General features: G+C 41.5%; 1 protein-coding gene across 1 annotated transcript in view; it reads right to left on the bottom strand.

Annotated features, from left to right (window-relative positions):
- Positions 1–18,446, bottom strand: part of mettl24 (methyltransferase like 24) — a 34,293-nt gene extending 15,847 nt beyond the window's left edge. The window contains exons 1-2 of the mRNA XM_040124623.1: positions 17,673–18,446; positions 30–128 (exon numbers count right to left, since the gene is read on the bottom strand). Of these exons, the coding sequence (XP_039980557.1) occupies positions 30–128; positions 17,673–18,011 (438 nt within the window). The 5' untranslated portion in view covers positions 18,012–18,446. The remainder of the gene's footprint in view (positions 1–29; positions 129–17,672) is intronic.
- Positions 18,447–19,150: the final 704 nt, after the last annotated feature.

Here is a 19,150-nt window from a genome sequence, read left to right as displayed (position 1 = left end):
AGCTGGGAATTCAAAGGATTATGACTCACTTGTGGTGTTGTGATGTAGTTGAGGAACCTTTTAGCTTCTTCCTCCAGAGAATGACTCTCGCCGGCCCATGGCTCAAGGTCTATGTGCCACCGAGGGTTCTGCAGTGGAGCAAACACAAACATGCACATGATCATTGACAATGAAAGGAACGCGAAAACTGACAATGACCTAACATCAAAGTAGGCCAGTGAGAAGAAATACAGTGCAAGGACAACAACAAAGGGAGCTTTATTCTTTCAGGTATTGTAGTCCACTTGTGTATCGCCCCTGATGGAACTAGGTCACAATGTGCTCGGAGGAGGATTTTCCCACCTGTGTTAGTGACAAATAAACTGTTCTTTTCCATTGTTATTTTATTAAAGTGGGGGCTGCTATTTGTTCTTATGTATCCTGTACTGCAAGTTACAGATTAAAAAAAAAAAAAAAAAAAAAAAGCCCTGCTGGTTTTGAGAGTGGAAAAATAAGACTACACCATCAGCTGGCTGCGGCAGCTTGGTGCAGCAGAGCCTTGTGAAGTGCTGCTGTGTGATTGCATTCCTGAAACCTGGCAGAGCTCTGCCTTACAGTGTGCTTCATTGCAGCAGGAATGTGTCTGTTTAGGATTAGAGAAGAGGCCATGAGATGGAAAACTAACAGGAGAGAGGATGACACGCAGAGCCGCGGTGATGCATTTGTTGGTTGCACAATCGTTTCTTGGGTCGAACACCACAGCCAAGTGTTCATCAACAGCCCTGGTATAAATGATCCTGGGTGATTTCATGACAGAGTGCTTCCCTGCCCGGGACGCCCCCTGCCTTCAACGTTGTTTTATGAGTGTTGCAGTTTATTTTCAAATTTTCCACAATTATGCACAGATGCATCTTTGGCTTAGCTGACGAAATCCCTTGGGTTTGTTTGATGCCGTGAGCACATCTGGGGAACAATCTGGAAAGGGCAATATGGTGACATCACGTCTGTTTTAGAAAATAACCTTGTGTTGGAATTCACTCCCATGTTTCCATGCCTTTTTTCCTTCGCGTCTCTAATCACAGATATGCCCACCAGTTTAGCTGTGATTGAAGGCACAACACAATGGGCTTCATAGTTCAGACACTTTTCATTTTAGAATCACCCTGTTGAGTTCAGCAAAAGTGGTTCAGTGTGATTTGCCGTGAAACTGGAGGTTGGGCTCTTCGATTATCGTCTAGGTTCTGTATAGGGCAATTCTGTCATATTTTCATTTGTGTAACAACCCAGTGGATAGTGTACATTTGCTCAAGCGCACACAAATATACATACTGAATAATTCAAGTCACTTCAGGTCTTTATCCGCATGAAAATGTCAAAAAGGCATGTGGATTTATAAGCCTTATGCATACAGACACTTTTACACACACAAACACACACACACACACACACACACTTATGCTCATATGCATTCACTGTATGTGGACATGTGGACATATGGACCCACACTTCCAGCACTCTGCTAATACATTATCGAAGACAGCACCATGTGTGTCAATTCCCCCTCCAGTGATGCCGATCCTGGACCTGCCAACACAGAGAATCCGCTGTCCCTTTAATGACTGCAGATCTGGATCCACGCAACACTATTCAGTGTTTGGCGTTCAGCCTTTAATCGATTTGCGACGTGTCAAAACATCTGAATGCTTGCCATGCCTCAACTCGTCCTATCCTCTCTCACTCTCTCTGCATCATGTCATCCCTCAGTTTCCATCTACTTCCTTTCCATTCACTCTCTCTTCTTCTCGCTCTAACACTCTGCGTCTCATTTCAGTGTTTATTCTTCCCTCTGCCAGCACCTCTCTCTCTCTCTCTCTCTCTCTTGAGTGTCTCAGTTTGCACATGCCATTCATTAATGTTAACTCTCTCACCTTAGCCATGAAGAATGGTTAGTAAAAGGAAAAAGATAAATTAAGTGATCAATTTTAAGGGAACATAGTGGCTAGTGGATGGTGAGGAAGCGGGGAAATTTAGAGTCATTTGAACTGAATATACTTATCTCCTTGTTACTTGAAAATCCTGCCTTTTCATTTTGTGCCCTGCATTACACAACTACCATAGCTAGTAATCAGAATGAACATTTTACATAATAGAGTTAGAAAATCAGTTAAGTTACAGTGCGGTGTTAAGTTAGGGGTAGCTTGGATTTTTCTGCATCTTGGACCAGTTTATACAATGTCGTCAGTTCTTTGGAGCGATAGCAAGAAAGGCTGCAAATTAGCATTTCCATTTTATAGGCTATAAGAATTAATTTCTCTCATTTTATTTTGCCTATTCCAAAATCAAAAATGCGGTAACTAACAACAGAATTCCTGTCATTTGAATCATTACATTCGTCCATAGCTAGCTATGGTAGTTTTACATTATTAACAAAATAGATTATATGGCAATCGTATAACTGTCCATTGCATAGTAAGAGAACAAGTCCTATCCCATCCCAAAAATGTTTGTTAAATATAACAAACAAGGTAGCAGCCCATCGTGGTAGCGAAGCAATGATGAGCATCATCATAACTATCATTATCAAAACCAAGCCAAGTAACTGAAAATCAGTTACAGTTTTGGCAGAGATGCTGGCGCTGAATCCCTGTTTAAAACACGGCGCGATATGTCTCAGGTGTCTGGAACGCAGGCCATTTAATGGCACATCCATGCATTATATTCAACTTTGGATGAAATGCCACAACTTACTGCTCTTTGCATAACTAAAAAGATGATTTAGCTGACCAACTACATAGCCACACAGCAGAGAGCCCAATAAAGTAAATGTATAAATATTTAATTTTTTGTCATCATCATTAATGTGCTATAGAGAAGAACAGATTCTGTACTTATTTTAGAACAAAAACAGTGTTTCCAGGATCAGTATTAAGCGGCATGTCTTCTGATTTTCATCTCTGGCTCGGCCTCCACATGCCATCCATGTGTTTGTTGTTCAATTTTGATTTAGACCACATAGCAGAAATCTCTCTGGCAAGAGGAGAATTTTATAGAGACAGAAAGACTGGATGTTTGTCTGGGAGTCTGTTATTTACACGTAGACAAATAACATCTACCTTCCTGCATCCTCTGAAAGCTCCCAGAGCTCGCTGTCTCAATGCTGCCCTTTTCATCTCCTTACTGAATCCTCCCTGCAAAGCTCAGCTGTCAGGCCCCATACATCAGCCTGGTACAGGTTGGGACAGGACTGCTGATCAGAGGGTAGATATCTGGGACAATGGACTCACTGGGAGGTTGCGGTGTATAAAATGGGGCTGAATAGGAATGGAGGGGGAAAAAGTGGAGAAGCAAAGAATAGAATAAGGGGCGAAGGCACACACACATACTACCGGAACTTTACAGGAGAGAGGAAATTTAATTATTGGCGGATTTTGCCATGGGAGGAGGTGTTATCCAAGGACTACTGGAAGGAAACGTTGCCCTGGAGTTGTCAGACTGACTTGTACAACTTAAGTTTTCAACCCGAGTCTGTTTTCCTCGCAGGCTGCAATTATTTTACTCTTCATGTGAAGTTATTTGGTGAAAAAAAAAAAATCCTTTTCCAAGAACACAAGATCAAAAACAACTTTTGTGCAATTCACCTCTCTTAATGTGCGAGACAGAGATTGTGTGTGTGTGTGTGTGTGTGTGTGTGTGTGTGTGTGTGTGTGTGTGTGTGTATGTGTGTATGCACACTTTATACTATTCATTCCTATGAGTTGTTACTAAATGCTGAATCATCACTGAGCAGTTATGAGATCAGTGTTTGGCCCCTTGTTCAGTCAAGCCACAACAAGTCATCAGCACCTGAAGGAACCAGGGGTAAGCAGTGTTAATAACAAACACACAGAACGTTGCTCAGAACTGACGAGCCTCAGCCGTTTAGACGTTAATCCCATGACATTAGATATAACTACATACCCGGCATGAGCATTTCAGGTTGTTGCCATGACATGAATGAAAAAAAAGATGGACACTGGAAGTTATTGATTATGCTAGCACGATGACATTAGGAACTGGAAAAGGCAAAATTTTCAGAGAAAAATTAACATGTGTTTGCTGCTAAAAATTTGCACTTTAATCATCTGAAAAAGTACGAATACTGAAAAAAGTTGAAGTGCCAGCTGAAATACAGTGACTGAAAGAAAAAAAGACTGAAAAGTGTTGAATATTCAGTTCAACCTCAAGAGGTGAGACAAAATGAGCACTAGGTAAAGCTTAAGTATCCTTTGAAATGAAAGTACTGAAAAGAAAAATCTTGAACTTCAAACACTGAAAGGAGTTGAAATGCCTGTTGAAGATTAAGCAATAAACTGAACTGGAAGGCTCAGCTTAAGTGGAGGTCTTGAAAGAAATTTGTGCCTATTCAAGTGTATTAACTGGTTTTGTATGAGGACATCAGAAACTGGAAAGGACAAACATTTCCAAAGAAACTGTAACTGCACTGCTGAAGATTGAAATCGCAGTGAAAATGGAAGTGTTGAAAAAGTACAATTTTCGGTTTAAGTGTGAGTGCTGAAAGAAGTATCATTTGAACTTCAAGCACTGAAAGGAGCTCGAAATGCAAGTGTAAGTGAAAAGTTGAGCCAGAAAGGTCAGTTGAAATGGAAGTCCTGTGAGGAATTAATGCCAGTGAAAATGTATAAACTGAAAGACGATATCAGTTGAAGTGTCAGTTGAAGTGTAAGCACTGAAAGCAGTTGGAGTAAATAGTGTATTAACGGTGGAAGTTAGAAGAGCGGAAGAAGTGTTTTTTAGTTCGAAATCTGAGACCTGATATGGTTGGAAATGTCACCTGAAGAGAAAGTTGATAGAATTCATTTTACTACAGGGGTAATTGAATGGAATTTTATTTTACCATACACTTATCCTGACACTTTATCCCCTTTACTTCTCATTTTATTTCTCAGGGATTTAAAAAGGATGTTTTTTTTCCTATTCCCATTTTTGATCACTCTGTTATGGGGCCTTTCTGCATGGTCTGCATGTCCTGATGGAGCTTGGTGTGTCAGTAGATCTGTGCCTCTCAGCTTGGGTGTGAGCAGCCAGGCCAAGCATGAATAACCCCTCGGGGAGAGGAGGATGGATGGGTGAACAAGAGATGACTGGATAAAACAAGAGAAGACTGTCTGCCAGAACAATGAAGGTGGGTGAGAAGAAGGGGGAGATGGAGGGAGAGGTGGAGTTGGAAAAAAGTACAAAGACACAGACGGAGGAGGACCTGCACCTCACTGTGAAGGGAGAGGGGTTCTACACCTGTATATGGATTTACACCAATAATAAACAAAGTCTATACATAACAAACAATGGCAGCGTGGCCAGAGCATCTGAGAAGGCACAGCACAATCAGTGCTTGAGTAAACAAACTGTCACCAGTGTATCCAATGTCAGGGAGGAGCCAGCCACAGGTGAACTGTGTCTGCCCATTTGGAAACTGTAAGGCGACAGAAGGCGTGCTGCCAAGTCAGCCCTGTCTGTTGGTAGAGTGCCAGGGCGGCTGAGTGGCAGACCTGCTGCTCATTTTTTGTAATTGCTCTTGCCAGAGCCCAGACGCTTCAGAAAAATACCACCAAGCTGTGCAGTCAAGAGGTCAAAGCTTTTAGTTCAACAGCGTGTGGAATATTTTTTTTTTAACACTGTGGAGTGTCTTGAAGTAAGGATATGTTCTTTGACAGGCTATATTTTTCTGACAGCTTAGGTAAAAACTCAGCTGTGTGCCAAATGAAGGTCAAGATATGCGATGGACAAGTGGGCAGACAGAGAAGTTGCGGTTTAATGAAACAGCGGTTGGCTGATTCACATTAACCTTTGATTTAGGTGGGTGGTGGTGGTGAACCCAAGTGAGAGAGACCATATCAGAGACTTGTGCTCCAGTGGCCTGCGCTAATGTGATTTAGGGGAAAAAAAGCAAAAAGATGGTATGTTTTATCAATGATACTTAGAATTTTGGTGCAATGCAGCAATGCAACAAACAAAACACTATCATTATATGAAATACAAAAGCAAATTCCCGGTATATTTCTTATTCTCAGACACATGCAGTGAGAGACAGGTCTACGATCATTAGATATTTCACTTGATAGTGAATATTGATAAAGATTAGCATTGACATTTCGAATCGCTGCCGTCACATGACAATGCTGCTCATACCAACTGGCTAAAAATGGGAAAAGAAAAATTGGGAAAATTAGGATCCCATGGGGGAAAATGTAATTAACATATTGCAAATAAATCTGCTCATAAACCACATAGAGGACATTATTTGCAAACAGTACATCAAAATGTTATTACAATGGAACACTGACTCGATGACACAAGTATGGGTGGGGATTGGTGTATTTACAGCTAAAATTCATTTTAGTTGTTAGAGCTTGAACTAGTGTAGGTTTAGTCTTGAAGGCTATCACTCATCACCCATGCTTACCACATTAGGCACCACTGACCAGTGGTTTTAGATAACCCCCCTAAGAAATTCTATGCAAAGGTTTCAGTTTTTTCACCACCGATGCGTCACTAAAGGATTTCGCTCCTGTTATTCTATATCTGTAAGCCAACAATGTGATTTTCTGTCTCCCAAAACTTTCCATCTTCTCTGCCCTGACTGTGGCAGTCAGCCCCATGCCCACTACTCCCTACTGAGGACATAAAGCTTTAATTTACTGTGGATATATAGTTTCACTTTTTAAAAAGGCTAAGTAATTACCTAAAACAGCTGGGAACTGTAGTTTGTGGCAAACATTATTCAAAAAGGACAGTTGCATTTGTTGGGTACTATTGTCATCTGTGGATTAATACACAGATGATGAGCTAGTCAGTAATTAATGTGCTAGGATGGAGTATGTTAACTTAAAATCAACTCCAGTGACCATGTTCATTGCAATGAAGGAACATGTCACCCAGTGCATTGGTGTGGCTCATTGATACGTTTTTAAAAGATTTTGGACAACAATGGATGACTGTCATACAGAGGAATCATCTGTCTACCTAGAATCAATTCACTGATGGCTTGAGTCTTTTCATGGGATTAGTTTACAATAAGGACAAATAAGGAATATCACCAGCCTCATCCTTTGGAAAAGCCGTAAACAAAGATCTAAATAGATTTGCAGTGTAGATCTGCAAACGCTTGATTTAATGCTCAGGTAAGACCTGTTAATCCAAATAATGCATACTGGGTATTTAGAACAGCAAAAGTAAAAGGTTTCATAGGTGTACAGTACATTAAATGCATATTGTGTTATATCAGTTGGCAGACAGAGCAGACAGAGCAAAGAATTAAGAATTATTAAACTGAAAGCATAATAAAAAGCGTAAAGTAAAAGGATTTATAGGCTCGCAGTATTGCATGACTGTATGATACACACGCGATAATCACAAAGAATCAGCCTTACTAAGATCTATCATTCTGACTAATCTGGGAGATGGGGAGACTGGCAGTCGGACCAGACCCAGCTGCCTCCACTTCCTACAGTCATCTCTATTCTCTTGGCAGGCCTGGCTCATCGGCCAATCCCAGCTCACTGCCAGAGTACAGTGAGAGACAGAGAGGGTATAACAGAATTAAAGCGGAGGATTAAGCTGATCTTTTTTAATAAAGGCAGTAATCTCTGAAAAGTTTAGCCCCAGTCTCAGAGGCAGAACACTGCTGTGGACTAAGCCTGTGAAGGAGTGGAGGGATACATGAAAGGGGAGGGAGGAAAGTGTTTGTTTTTGTGAGGGAGAGAAGGAAAGAAATTGGCGGCCGAAGCACAGATAGTGAGGATGTTGGATAAAGAGATTGTTCTCTTTCTCCACTCTGCGCTGTTTCGCATTCGAAGGAGAAATCTAACAAACCCATATCTGGGAAGCATATTCTATAACAGTGCATGTGTGTGTGTGTGTGTGTGTGTGTGTGTGTGTGTGTGTGTGTGTGTGTGTGTGTGTGTGTGTGTGTGTGTGTGTGTGTGTGTGTGTGTGTGTGTGTGTGTGTGTGTGTTTGTGAACAAAAGCAACTGAAACGGTCCTCGAAATGTTTATTGTACAGTGCTGGAGGTGAATAACCTCTGAATATTGTTCGACATTGAGGCTTTGCTCCACACACTGTGTGACATTGCAGCACACACTCTCTCCCATTCTGCAGACAACTTGGCTGCAGAATGGGCAGGTATTATTACCTGCCCATGTGCAGGTGATAATACAATCAAAGCAGATCCAAGACGAGTGCATGCCCATTCACAAATCTGATCTTGCAAGTACAAAGCTGCATTTTCCTGTTTTTTCTCTTTTACAGGGACATCAGAAACAACCTTGATATACCGCACTAGACCCAAAGACCTGAATGAAAATGACCCCATAAGTCAATGGTGCAAGTATCTTATTATGACCCATAGTTACGTTTTATTGTTAAGTGACATCCAGCGGTCATGTGAGACAGCATCAGTCTTTTCAGCAAAATTCCCAAAGGGACATGTTTACATTGAAGTGAAAAAGCCCCTTTAGTGGTCGTAGTAATTAAAACAGGAATGAAAGAGGAAAGCAGCTCACGTTGTTACAGAGAGACAGATTATCTGTAGCATATCTCCTGCTGCCGATAGGGATGCTAACTGAGGAATAGCTCTTATGGGTCGTGTCAGAGGACAGGGACAAATGACCTATAGTCTTTTAGGTTGGAGGACTTGTTGAAGAACTACATCAGTCTTTGCAGCCTTGAATTTCAAAAGGAGTAGCACGACAGAGGACTTGCAAAGCAATAAGTGCTGCTCAATTCAAGGGCAAAAATTAAACAGCTTCCAGCTCTCATGCTGTTGTGGTTACTGGCCATTTACAGCGCTATCTTTACATTGAATAATGTGGATGAATAAATACAGCCATTCGTGCACTCCACAGCAAGAGTGTGCGACGCAAGACATCGAAAAACGAGGCTGTGCAGAATGCAGTTGTCATTTAAAACAAGTACATGCTATGCATACTACAGTAGCTGACAGAACCACATGGACATATATATATTTGGGTTGCTTGCCATAGATCGTAATCTGTTATAAAACCACAGCGGGAAATCATGGTTTTTAATGCCCTTATAAAATACACCCAACACCGTTCAGTGCTGTGTGTGCTTTTAAAAAGAAAAGGCAGCTGTATTGTGGCTTGGTTTGATAGATTCCTATTGTCATTTGTGGTTTCCAGTTAACTCTCAGCAGAACTACAAGCTGCTCTTAGCAGAAAGTAAATACTATGTAGGCATACAAACACGCATACACATTAAGGTCAGCGTGTTCTCTGGAGTCTTTTGACTTGTCCTGGCACATGCCATCAACTTAAATCTCTGTAGAACTGCCTGTTGCCTTGGAAACACAGTCCCCCTTCCAGTCACATCATGGTAACTTCATTCATGCGTGACTTCATAAATGCATGGAGGCATATACAGATGCTTCTTTTCACCACAGCATGGATTGAAACGGTTGTGTAGGAAATGTAATGTATATATATATATATGATTGACACCACTGAAGACACATTGTCTGAAATCGGGCCCTGTGTTAGAATTGGGCCCTCTTGGCTAGCATCTGAAGAGACAGATGGGGTCTTATTGTTCGCGGGCTTGCAGTTAAAACCTGTATGTGTGTCTGTGCGTATGAGTTTATCTGTGCAAGTGTCTTCCTGGACAGTATCCCAGACATGAGATCTGTGTTTGATGCCTAAATGGGGAGAGCAGAGGGAGCCCGCTGAGCACCATATGATGCTTACTTCCAGAGATGAAGATGGAAAAACAGAGGGAGTGACAGGGAGATAAACCAAGGGAGGGGGGTGGTAATTGTCTTTCTCAGCTCATTATTTTACTATTTTGTTTTACAATTTTTCCGTGTCTTACACATACATGATTGCTGAAATTGAAGGAAGATGTTTATTTCTAGACACGTCATAGCATGTTTGACAATGTTCAGGGTTGTTTTGTGAGATTAGCAACCTTCCAGCATTGTTACTGAGCAGTGCTGTCTCCACCAGCATTCAACTTGTGTTAATGTTTCTAATTTCATCTCCCTACTCTCTGCCTTCCTGTCTATATGTTTTCCTTCCTCGCTCAGTATCAGCTAAATAAATACCACAGATATAGAGCAGGAGTGAAAGACAGAGAGGCCGAAATATTCTTGCCAAACAGGGATGAAGTGGAAAAGTGTTTTAAATAAGGCTTCAAGCAACAACAGGCTTTTTAAATGACTGTTCATGAGGTTTACTGGCCTTCTCTGTTGCTAAGCGGTGGCGGCTGTGTGTCTGTTGTCTTATTGTAACCAGGCACAGGTCGCTAAGGTGCATGTCAAATGCTAATGAAATGGGTTTCTGCTACACAAACAAACCGAGGGCATTTCGGTGACACACAAAGTGCCATTCGCTAGAAGCAGGTATTCATGGTGTGGGTGAGGGGATGTGTGCATGGATGGGCCAGTGAAGGTGAGTGGAAAGGATGAGAGGGAGAGCGTCCCATTTCAGAGGTCAATGCACTCATTCATGTCAGCTGGGAGGGAGGCAGCGAACTTTCTGGAATGTTCCAGACAAGGCCTCCGCGTCTGAGGGCAGTATTGTGCGATCGGGAATCTGGACTTGACAGTTTGACGCTGACTTTTCCCCCCTCCAGTGGGCGTCTTTGAATGATAGCTGTTAGCACACACAACAGCAGCACTGTTTATTCACTGTTGATACAGTAACATGAACTACATTGGGCGGCCTCTGTTTCTCCTTTGCAACATATGGTTTTGATCATCCTGTTTTACGGCAGGTTTGTATAGAACTACATTTAAAAGCCCGGATCACAGGCTTTCAGATGTCAGCTCAGCAGTCTCACAGTCACAGTATTGAAAAGTGAAATTTGCTTTGGGGTCCATAATGTTCCTACTATTGACACACTGTGTAAACCTTTGCGATTAAATAATCATATTTCCTAAAACTTTCCAGAATGGGTGATTGATTATCTGAAAGGTCTCTTTGTGCTTCTTCCCCTCCTAACTTGGCAAAGATTCCAGTTTGGTCTGTTTCTTTTTGGTCTGACTTGGATACTAATCTCACTTTAAGCAAGCAAAGCTGTGTGTCTGTGTACAGCTGTTTACTTTTCCAAGGGTGGATAGTGTGTGCTTAAAGAGTGATACAATGTGGTGTTATGTTTCGAGTGTAGGAAATCAAAGGGCTCATATGTCTTAAAATGTTTATATCCCTGCTCTGAGTTCTTCAGCCTGGAGTTATTGCACCTTGCTCTGTGTGTTCCTTTCAAGGTGCTTGTGATCCCACAGTATGAGGGGATTATCCTCCTCTTGTTGTGCCTAATGGCATGTCTGCATAGAAAGCGTCTCACCCAGTTTTCAGTCGTCCGTCCCACACACGTCTGATGAAACAGCCAAGAAATAGTCCAGCATGTAAAGTAACCCCCTGTAAAACTGCAATTTGCCGTTATTACGCTTCCGTTTTTGTTCAGATTAAACACACAAGATTGCTGCCACCTTTTTGTCTATATTTATATTTCAGTTTGACCGTTAGCACTCTAGCTTTATATCTCAAGACTCACTAACAAAACAAGCACTGCTGACTTAACTGTGAGTGAAAATGTACATTTCTGCTCAAACAAATGTCACTTCAAAAGGCACATGGATTTTCCTGGTTTTGGGGACTGCTTTTGTAGAATCAGTCGATATAAATGTACAAATAACCCAAGTAAGGGAAGGCAACTGCACTAGGCACAGTTCGTAATGGATGACATTTTTAGCTCAATAACAAGTGGTGAAGTGTGACCCAGGTGACATGTCAGCCTCCCAGCTAATGATTTCTTGTGACTCCCCGGTTCCCCAGATATCCCAGCTAGAGGTTAAAGATGCCTGAGAACTGACTCCAGTCACACCTTTGGGATTACAGAAGTCAACCCCTCTCATTCTTTTCTAACGGCCTCTCTCTCTCTCTCCGTTGAGCCGAAGTCTTTCAGCTTTCCAAGACTTGACCAAGGTCACCGGGTTTCTGCATTAGAAATTCCACTGGGGGCCGAATACCGGCTGGCAGTGGTTGGCACGGACAGCACAAAGTGGCCTTTTCTGTTCTCGCTTTATCCCAACACTGATCTAATCAACGGTCTTGAGCAAAGTATTCGTTTGGAATCACACTAACGATTATTTGAACAAAAGCAATTAATACTTGCCTCACAGATAAACAAACTTGCGTCCCTTCTAATTAAAAGAAATAATTTAAATTAAAGTGTAGGCTGCTTATTGTAATCAAAAGTGTTCTGTTTTATTGAAACAGCGTGAATTACAGGTAATGCAGAGGGCCATAACAGTGTTTATTTAAATCCCCCCGTCTAGGCTGTCGGTGAACAAATAGAAACATCTAGTTTGTATTTCTGACAATCTGTCATTGTTGCCGACAACAACAGGATAATAAAGAAAACTTTCTCCTAATAGTTGCTATCTCCCCTGGTATGGCTGCATAAAACAAGACAAAAAGATCAGTTGCATGGGGTTGCACAGAATTTTGTCATTTCAACATCACTGAATGATCATTTCAGCAGGCTGTCTCAGTGTTTCATGTTAAAAAAATCTTCTAAAACTGCAAGGCCTGTCCGAAAGGATCCACGGTACCACGTTTCTTCCCTGTTATGATCTGTGCGCTGCCTGCTTATGGGCTTTGAGGATGAGCATGTGTGAAATGTGAATGACAGCTGGCCTATCTGAGAGAATTCTCTAACTCTGGGAAAGAGTAGGACACTGTGAAGCGAGGGCATGGAGAATTGATAAGATGGATATGAAATGAAAGGGCTATATGTGTAACAGTTTAACATGAATAATTCATTTCTACATTAACTTGGAGATATTTGTGTTTGGGTCCTATCAGTGGTAGGTAGGCTACATGTGAGGAGTTGCTTGAAGAGAAAACTTAAGAATAAAACACTTCCAAGCTGCAAACTGAAGATATTGTCCTCAGAGAAGTAAGAGAAAGGAAACGCTTCCAGAGTTGAGCTAAGGGGTAAAAACAGCAGTGACTATCAGTCTTCTCTGTGTTGACAGGACTTATGAGTAAATATGTCTTACGTTTAAGAAAGGTCCTATCTCAGTTCTTCTGGGACTGTATTTTCACTCCGTACTGCAGGAAGGTTGTGTACTTACAAGTTGAAAATACAAAGAGTAATGAGACACTTGTCTCAGTTCAATGCGGGGTCAAGATACTTCATATTGTATTAGCCTAACTACTGTTTAAATGGCTGAGGGCAAACCACGTTTTGAGAACATAAAATATAATGAAAAGTAAATTATAAGTATAAAAGCTAGTTTTCCATAAATGTTTTTTCACTTAACCATAATAACAGTGTCTAACGTTAACTTTTAAGTAGATGCATGTTTGTTTAACACGACTGAACACCACAATTTGTCAGTGTAACATAATTATTACAGCTACACATCTCAGCTCATTGAATGCTCAGAGATGGGGCGCAGGAAGTCGTATTACATTAAAATAACACAAAGATTCAGGGGAAATAATTCTCAGCGAAGGCTTGTCAATTTATTTTTTATCACCCCAAATCATCCATCAGTTTTTCTCAGAGGGATTTCCAATCTCTACATCGTACGACACCATTTTCCGAGGATGCTTTGTCCTGATAAGGACAAAGTCACCACAAAACCAACCTGTGGCAGAAAAAGAAGCATTGGGAGAAACCTCAGGAAGAGTAATAAAGGAGGAATCTCTCCTCCGAGCTGGGCAGACATGCATTAGTTGTTGTACAGTATGTACAGAGTAGACAGAAATAAGGTGTTGTCCAGGTTGGTCTTACGCTATATGATTGTGGATACAGAACTCATTGGCAGTGCTGCTTGGCTGTAAAATCCAAAAGACAGAGCTCATACACTTATTTCACGGAAATATTGTGACCGCAAAACCATGACAGAGGGATACAGGGGGAAAAAAACTTGCTCCTGCAAAAACACAGTAGGGAAACACAGACTTCCTCGCATCTTCATGGTTTTATTTTTAGTTACACTCGTGGCGCGGCTCTGGCGATGACAAGGTTGTTCTGTTGGTTGGTCCTTCTCAACAGCTATTGACTTGACAGCCATGAAATTTGCTACAGTCATGCTCCCCTCAGAATAAACTTTAATAGTTTTAGTGATCCTCTGACTTTTCATCTGGCGTGCAATGCTATACTGCAATACTACCCAGTACTGGTGCTAATTAGCAAATGCTAGCGTGCTAATGTGCTAGACTATAATGGTCAGTAAGGTAAACATTAGCTTATTAACACTGTCTTTGTGAGCATGTTTGCGTGACATTTTTACCTCAAAGCACCACTGTGCCTAAATACACTTCACACTGCTCATAGCGTCGCTGTAGACTCTTTGTTCTAAGGTATTTATCCTAGATATGTATTTGTGGAAATTATTCAGAATAGACTGTATATTGGAGGCTCTTATCCAACCAGGCCTTAGCAGCATTTCCTTTCCTACCGATGGCAGTCGGTGAGTGTAGGAGGAATGCTCATGCAAATTAGCATTTTGCGTCATCTGGTGACTTCTGGTGACTTTTTGAGAATTCAGCAACTACTTGTCTTTTTCAGAGCTTTCAGCTAGAGAACTGAATTGGTGTGTGTGTGTGTGTGTGTGTGTGTGTGCGTCACCGTGACTTGAAGGCAGTAGTCCGTTCATTACTGTTTTAACGTCAGGAGGCTGAGTCATAAGTGATTGCCATGTCTGCTCCTCTCTCTCTGTCTCTCTTTCTCTCCCTCCATCTGTGCTGCTGTTGTTTGCCCCAACACATTTCATGTATTTCTATAATTTACCAACTCATCCCTCTCCTCTTTTCCCAGCAGGGAATAAAGCCTGGAAGAGGTAAATGATTAAAGAGGACATAGATTCACACAAACAGTCTATAAAGGGAGACAGGATGTGTCAGCCACAGTCTGCCTTGTCACCTTTCTACACTACAGCATCTTGAATTAGTTTTGACGAGAGCTTTGCCTTTCTGAATGATTTCTCGCTTCACTTTGCTCACACAAGGCCTCAAAACAAAAAATCCTTAACTTTCGGCATTTTCAAACTTTGCATTTTATTTATTTATTTGCATCTCAATCCTAATTGAACTATGTGTCATATGTATGTATGTATCATGCTACAAACTGGCGACCAACCTGATTAACATTTCTTAGTAGCAGAGTATAGAGAGTGTCCCCAACAACAGTACAGGTGATGAGTTTAGTGTTTCCACCAATTAACCACACTGATGAATTATATTAAATGAAAATTGATTTTTTTTTTTTTAATCACATATTTCAGCGGTGAGGTCAGTTCAATGCTCATATGAAAAATCAGAGGAGAGGAAATTTAAATGGGTGCCCTCAGCCCTCATTTATAAACACTGAAATTTAATATGTTAGTTACATAATGATTATAACTTCATATATTCCACTTTAAATGTAAAAATCATCACCAACAACTCAACTGTGCACAATAGTGTATAATGTTTAACAAAGTGTCAGATTCCTTCTAAGGTGTGTCTTCATCAGTTATAATGTTTATATACATATTACACAAGATTTGATTTATCATGGTTTTATCACTAATTGTCTATAAATACAGATGTGGTCACATTTTCAATTTTACTGTACTGTACTAAGACCGTCCTGCATTGTCTGTCATGCTCTCAATATAAACATATATAAATGACTAAAAGGTGAATGAATGAAGAACTGACTCTTGGGGAGGTGACAGTGTGGCAGCATATGCACAAATATGAGTTTACTGTAGATGTAGTTATGGCTGTTACAGACAGCAGCTCATAAATAGATAACATTGAGGTGCAGCTAACTGTTTCTGTTTGTGCTCTGCAACAACGTACAACTTAAATCCTTCCCAAATCCACTGAAAGCACAAACAGTTATAATGCGGTTAACACGTCAAACATGGCAGCATGACAGAGATATAAAATACCACCAAATGTTATGTTCCAAACCACATGGTCACTTTTGGCCTAAATGGATCCGATCCCTTTTACACAGTATGCCAAAGACCTAGACTGGGGGAAGGCCTCCAGACTTGACATTTTTACATTCAACTCTCCAAATGCCAAGATAAACTATTCTAAACAAACCAAATGATAAAATCCAGAAATTCTGAAATCAGTGAGCGCTTAGAATAGCATGAGCACTGTACAAAGCTTATCCGCAAATAAGCTTTTACGACCAAATTTTCATCTTTTTCACCTTGCCCATCGATAACTGAGCTTCTATATCAATGTTTTCTCAAGTCCCTTCATTGCTATTCATCAAGGTCATTGGAGGCCCCCTTGTCATCCTCCTCGTAGAGCAGCAGTCCCGCTTTCCAGCCCATTATTTCATCCTCTGTGCATAAATATGTGCCGAGAGGAGAGAGCAGGGAGCGAGTGAAAAAAAGAGAGAGAGAGACAGAAGTTGAAGGAAGGAAGAGATACTAAGAGAAATATAGGTTAGAAGTGGGAGGCGAGACTAAAGTTTTGAACTGACACAGACAGGAGAGATGAAAAAGCAACAAGAGTAAGGATGAGAGCAAGAAGAACGGGAACAAGATAACATGACAGAGCGAAAGAGTAACAGTGATCTTCATGAGAGCCTAAAGGGAGAAAAAGCGGGAAGAAGTGTAGTTAGAAGGAAAGAGAGAGAGTTAAAAGGCAGTAGCACATGACACAGACGTGATGTTAAGGGCCCCTCCAGGGCATCTTCTGTGACAAATTTTGTGTTTAGACGCAGGGAGAGTGAACATATGGTGATATGTGTTATTGATGGTGCACAAGTGCTTCTCTCTCAGTGTGGCATAATAGCCCTGCAGTGATTTTCATGGCATTTAAAACTCAGTTGGTTTAAGTCATTAAAGATTTAAACACAAATGCGAACAAGCGTATCTCACCCCAGAGTAACAGGAGCAGGAAATGCAACAGAGAGGAAGACAATAGAGAGGAAAGCAAGTTTGAGGAGAGTCAGATTTGTTGTGGGTATGTATTGGTGGTGGGAGAGTAGAAGGGAATTGGCAGCGCAAGGGAAAAAAAAGGCAGATGGATGGAGGCAGGGATCAAATTACAAAATAAAGGCTACTGAGATGCTGAAAAGAGCAGAGATGAGTCAAAGAGAAACAAATGAAAGGCACAAAGAGACAGTAAAAGAGAAGGAAGTGGGAGTTTTGTTAAGCTGGTGCTTTAACACACCCTTCACAGGTCAAGGGTCAAGCCCCTGGTGTGTGTTTGCGTGTGTTGGTGTGTGTTTGTCCTTCTGTGAATAAGTGTGTTTGCTCCAAAAGACATTACTCTGAATTGTCCCTTTTTTAAAGCTGACTTTGTACAGATTTGCAATTGACACAAAAAAAAACAAGTGTGTTTGATTTGTAGTTTGTGTTAAAATGACATCTGTTTATATTGTATTCATTTGTCATAAAAAAATAAAAGCAGCAATCTCAAAGCATTTCGGAGGTGCTCATTGAACATGCATTGATTCTGCTGCCCGTTCTTCCTTCATCACCCTCCTGGGATTACTGAGATCTAAGCCAGTGACTCACAGAGATGGAGTGAAAGCTCCTTATTGAGCTGCTCTTTCCGCTGCTACACTGATTTAGGAACAGATAACCTTACAGAAATCTTAATCGCAGCAATTAAGAACTCAGAAGTTGATGCAATATTAAACTTACACATACCTTCCTGTGTGGGCGGAGAGCCGGGCAGCATGGAGGTGAGGGGACCTCTCTGTCTTCATCCCTCTTCCTAGCTGGACTGTCTTTCTTTAGCGTTCGAACATAGGAGATTCTCCTTTTAATACTCCTGTCCCTCTCCTCCGTCTCTGCAGACACCTGTTTGGTTTTGCTTTGTTGGCCCAAGTTCTGATTAGACTGGATGGGATGTCCCAAAACCAGGGGTGCAGGTGCTCCCTGCCAACCTGTCTCCAGGTAAACATGAGCGCACACACACACAGCAGTGACCAGAATACCCAAGCGCAGCAGCAACCCCAGGGTGAGTCGCTCTCTGCCCATGTCCATTCACTGTTTTGTCCTCTCTGTCTGTCTGGCTCGCCTCAGTCCATCTCCTCAACTGGAAGTTTGGGTTTGCTCATTGCTTTTTCTATCCCATTCTTCATATCCTTCCTGTCAACGAGTTGTCCTTCTCTTCTCTTCTCTTCTCTTCTCTCCTCTTCTCTTCTCTTCTCTTCTCCTCTCTTCTCGTCCAGCCTCTCCTTCCCTTCAGGTCCAAAGTCCACCATTAGACCAAGCAAGTTAAGTTAATGAAACACGAACATGTCAAGAAACACCTCTGCTGATAAACCAACACACTAGTCCGTGCCTGCATCTTAACTTGAACAACCGTGTGCGTGTTACTGTGTGTGTCATGAGGCTATGCGAACACATTTAGAAGTACGATGTGTGCCACCCTCTTTGAAAACTTTGGGAACTCCCTCCTCACACTCTCAAGTCCTCCTTTTCCCCAAACACACATGCCCCTTTAATTTGCTTTCTTTTTCTCTCTATCTGACTCACATCACGCACACACACACACACACACACACACCCCTCTGTTGCTTTGCCCCCTCCTTGCAGTCGCCTCTTCCGCCCCACAGACTCTCAGGTTACTGTGTAACTCTAGATATGGGCAGGGCCTGCGGCTCCACCAAGGGACCATGCAGTTCTCTCTCAGCATCTGCATACAGTTCTCAGCATCTGCATACAGCTCTCTCACAGAGCAGGACTGCCCAGCCTGGATAGTGGAGCAGATAATATTAACTTACATTCATGCTTAAGTAAAATTTTTTGTTTTGCTGCAAAATGTATGAAAATTAGATGTTACAAGTGCATACATGTACACAAATAAAGGGGAAGTGAAAAATGTTTTTCATTTCTAGGACATAAGGGCGGACTTGGGGAAAATTTGATGTGCAACAGCCCACTGACATTTTATTGCAAGGATCATTTGGCTAGGTTTTTAATCATGTTTCACTGTTTTTTGGGAGCAGTTCTCCTTTACAATACCTGAGAAACTGCACCAGTGTCATTAGTCTTTGTGCTTAGTTGTATCCTCCAGTGCTGTATAAATCTCTGAATAAATTTTTGCCTGTCACAGGCACTATTCAGTCTGGCCTTGAAACTCTCTGGCAACCTGCTGAAACTAACTTCTGTGCTTTAAT

This window comes from Xiphias gladius, chromosome 4 (assembly GCF_016859285.1).
Source record: "Xiphias gladius isolate SHS-SW01 ecotype Sanya breed wild chromosome 4, ASM1685928v1, whole genome shotgun sequence".
NCBI classification, from domain to species: Eukaryota; Metazoa; Chordata; class Actinopteri; order Istiophoriformes; family Xiphiidae; genus Xiphias; species Xiphias gladius.
The sequence above is the reverse complement of the archived record's forward strand: the minus strand, read 5'-3'. Positions and strand labels throughout refer to the sequence as shown.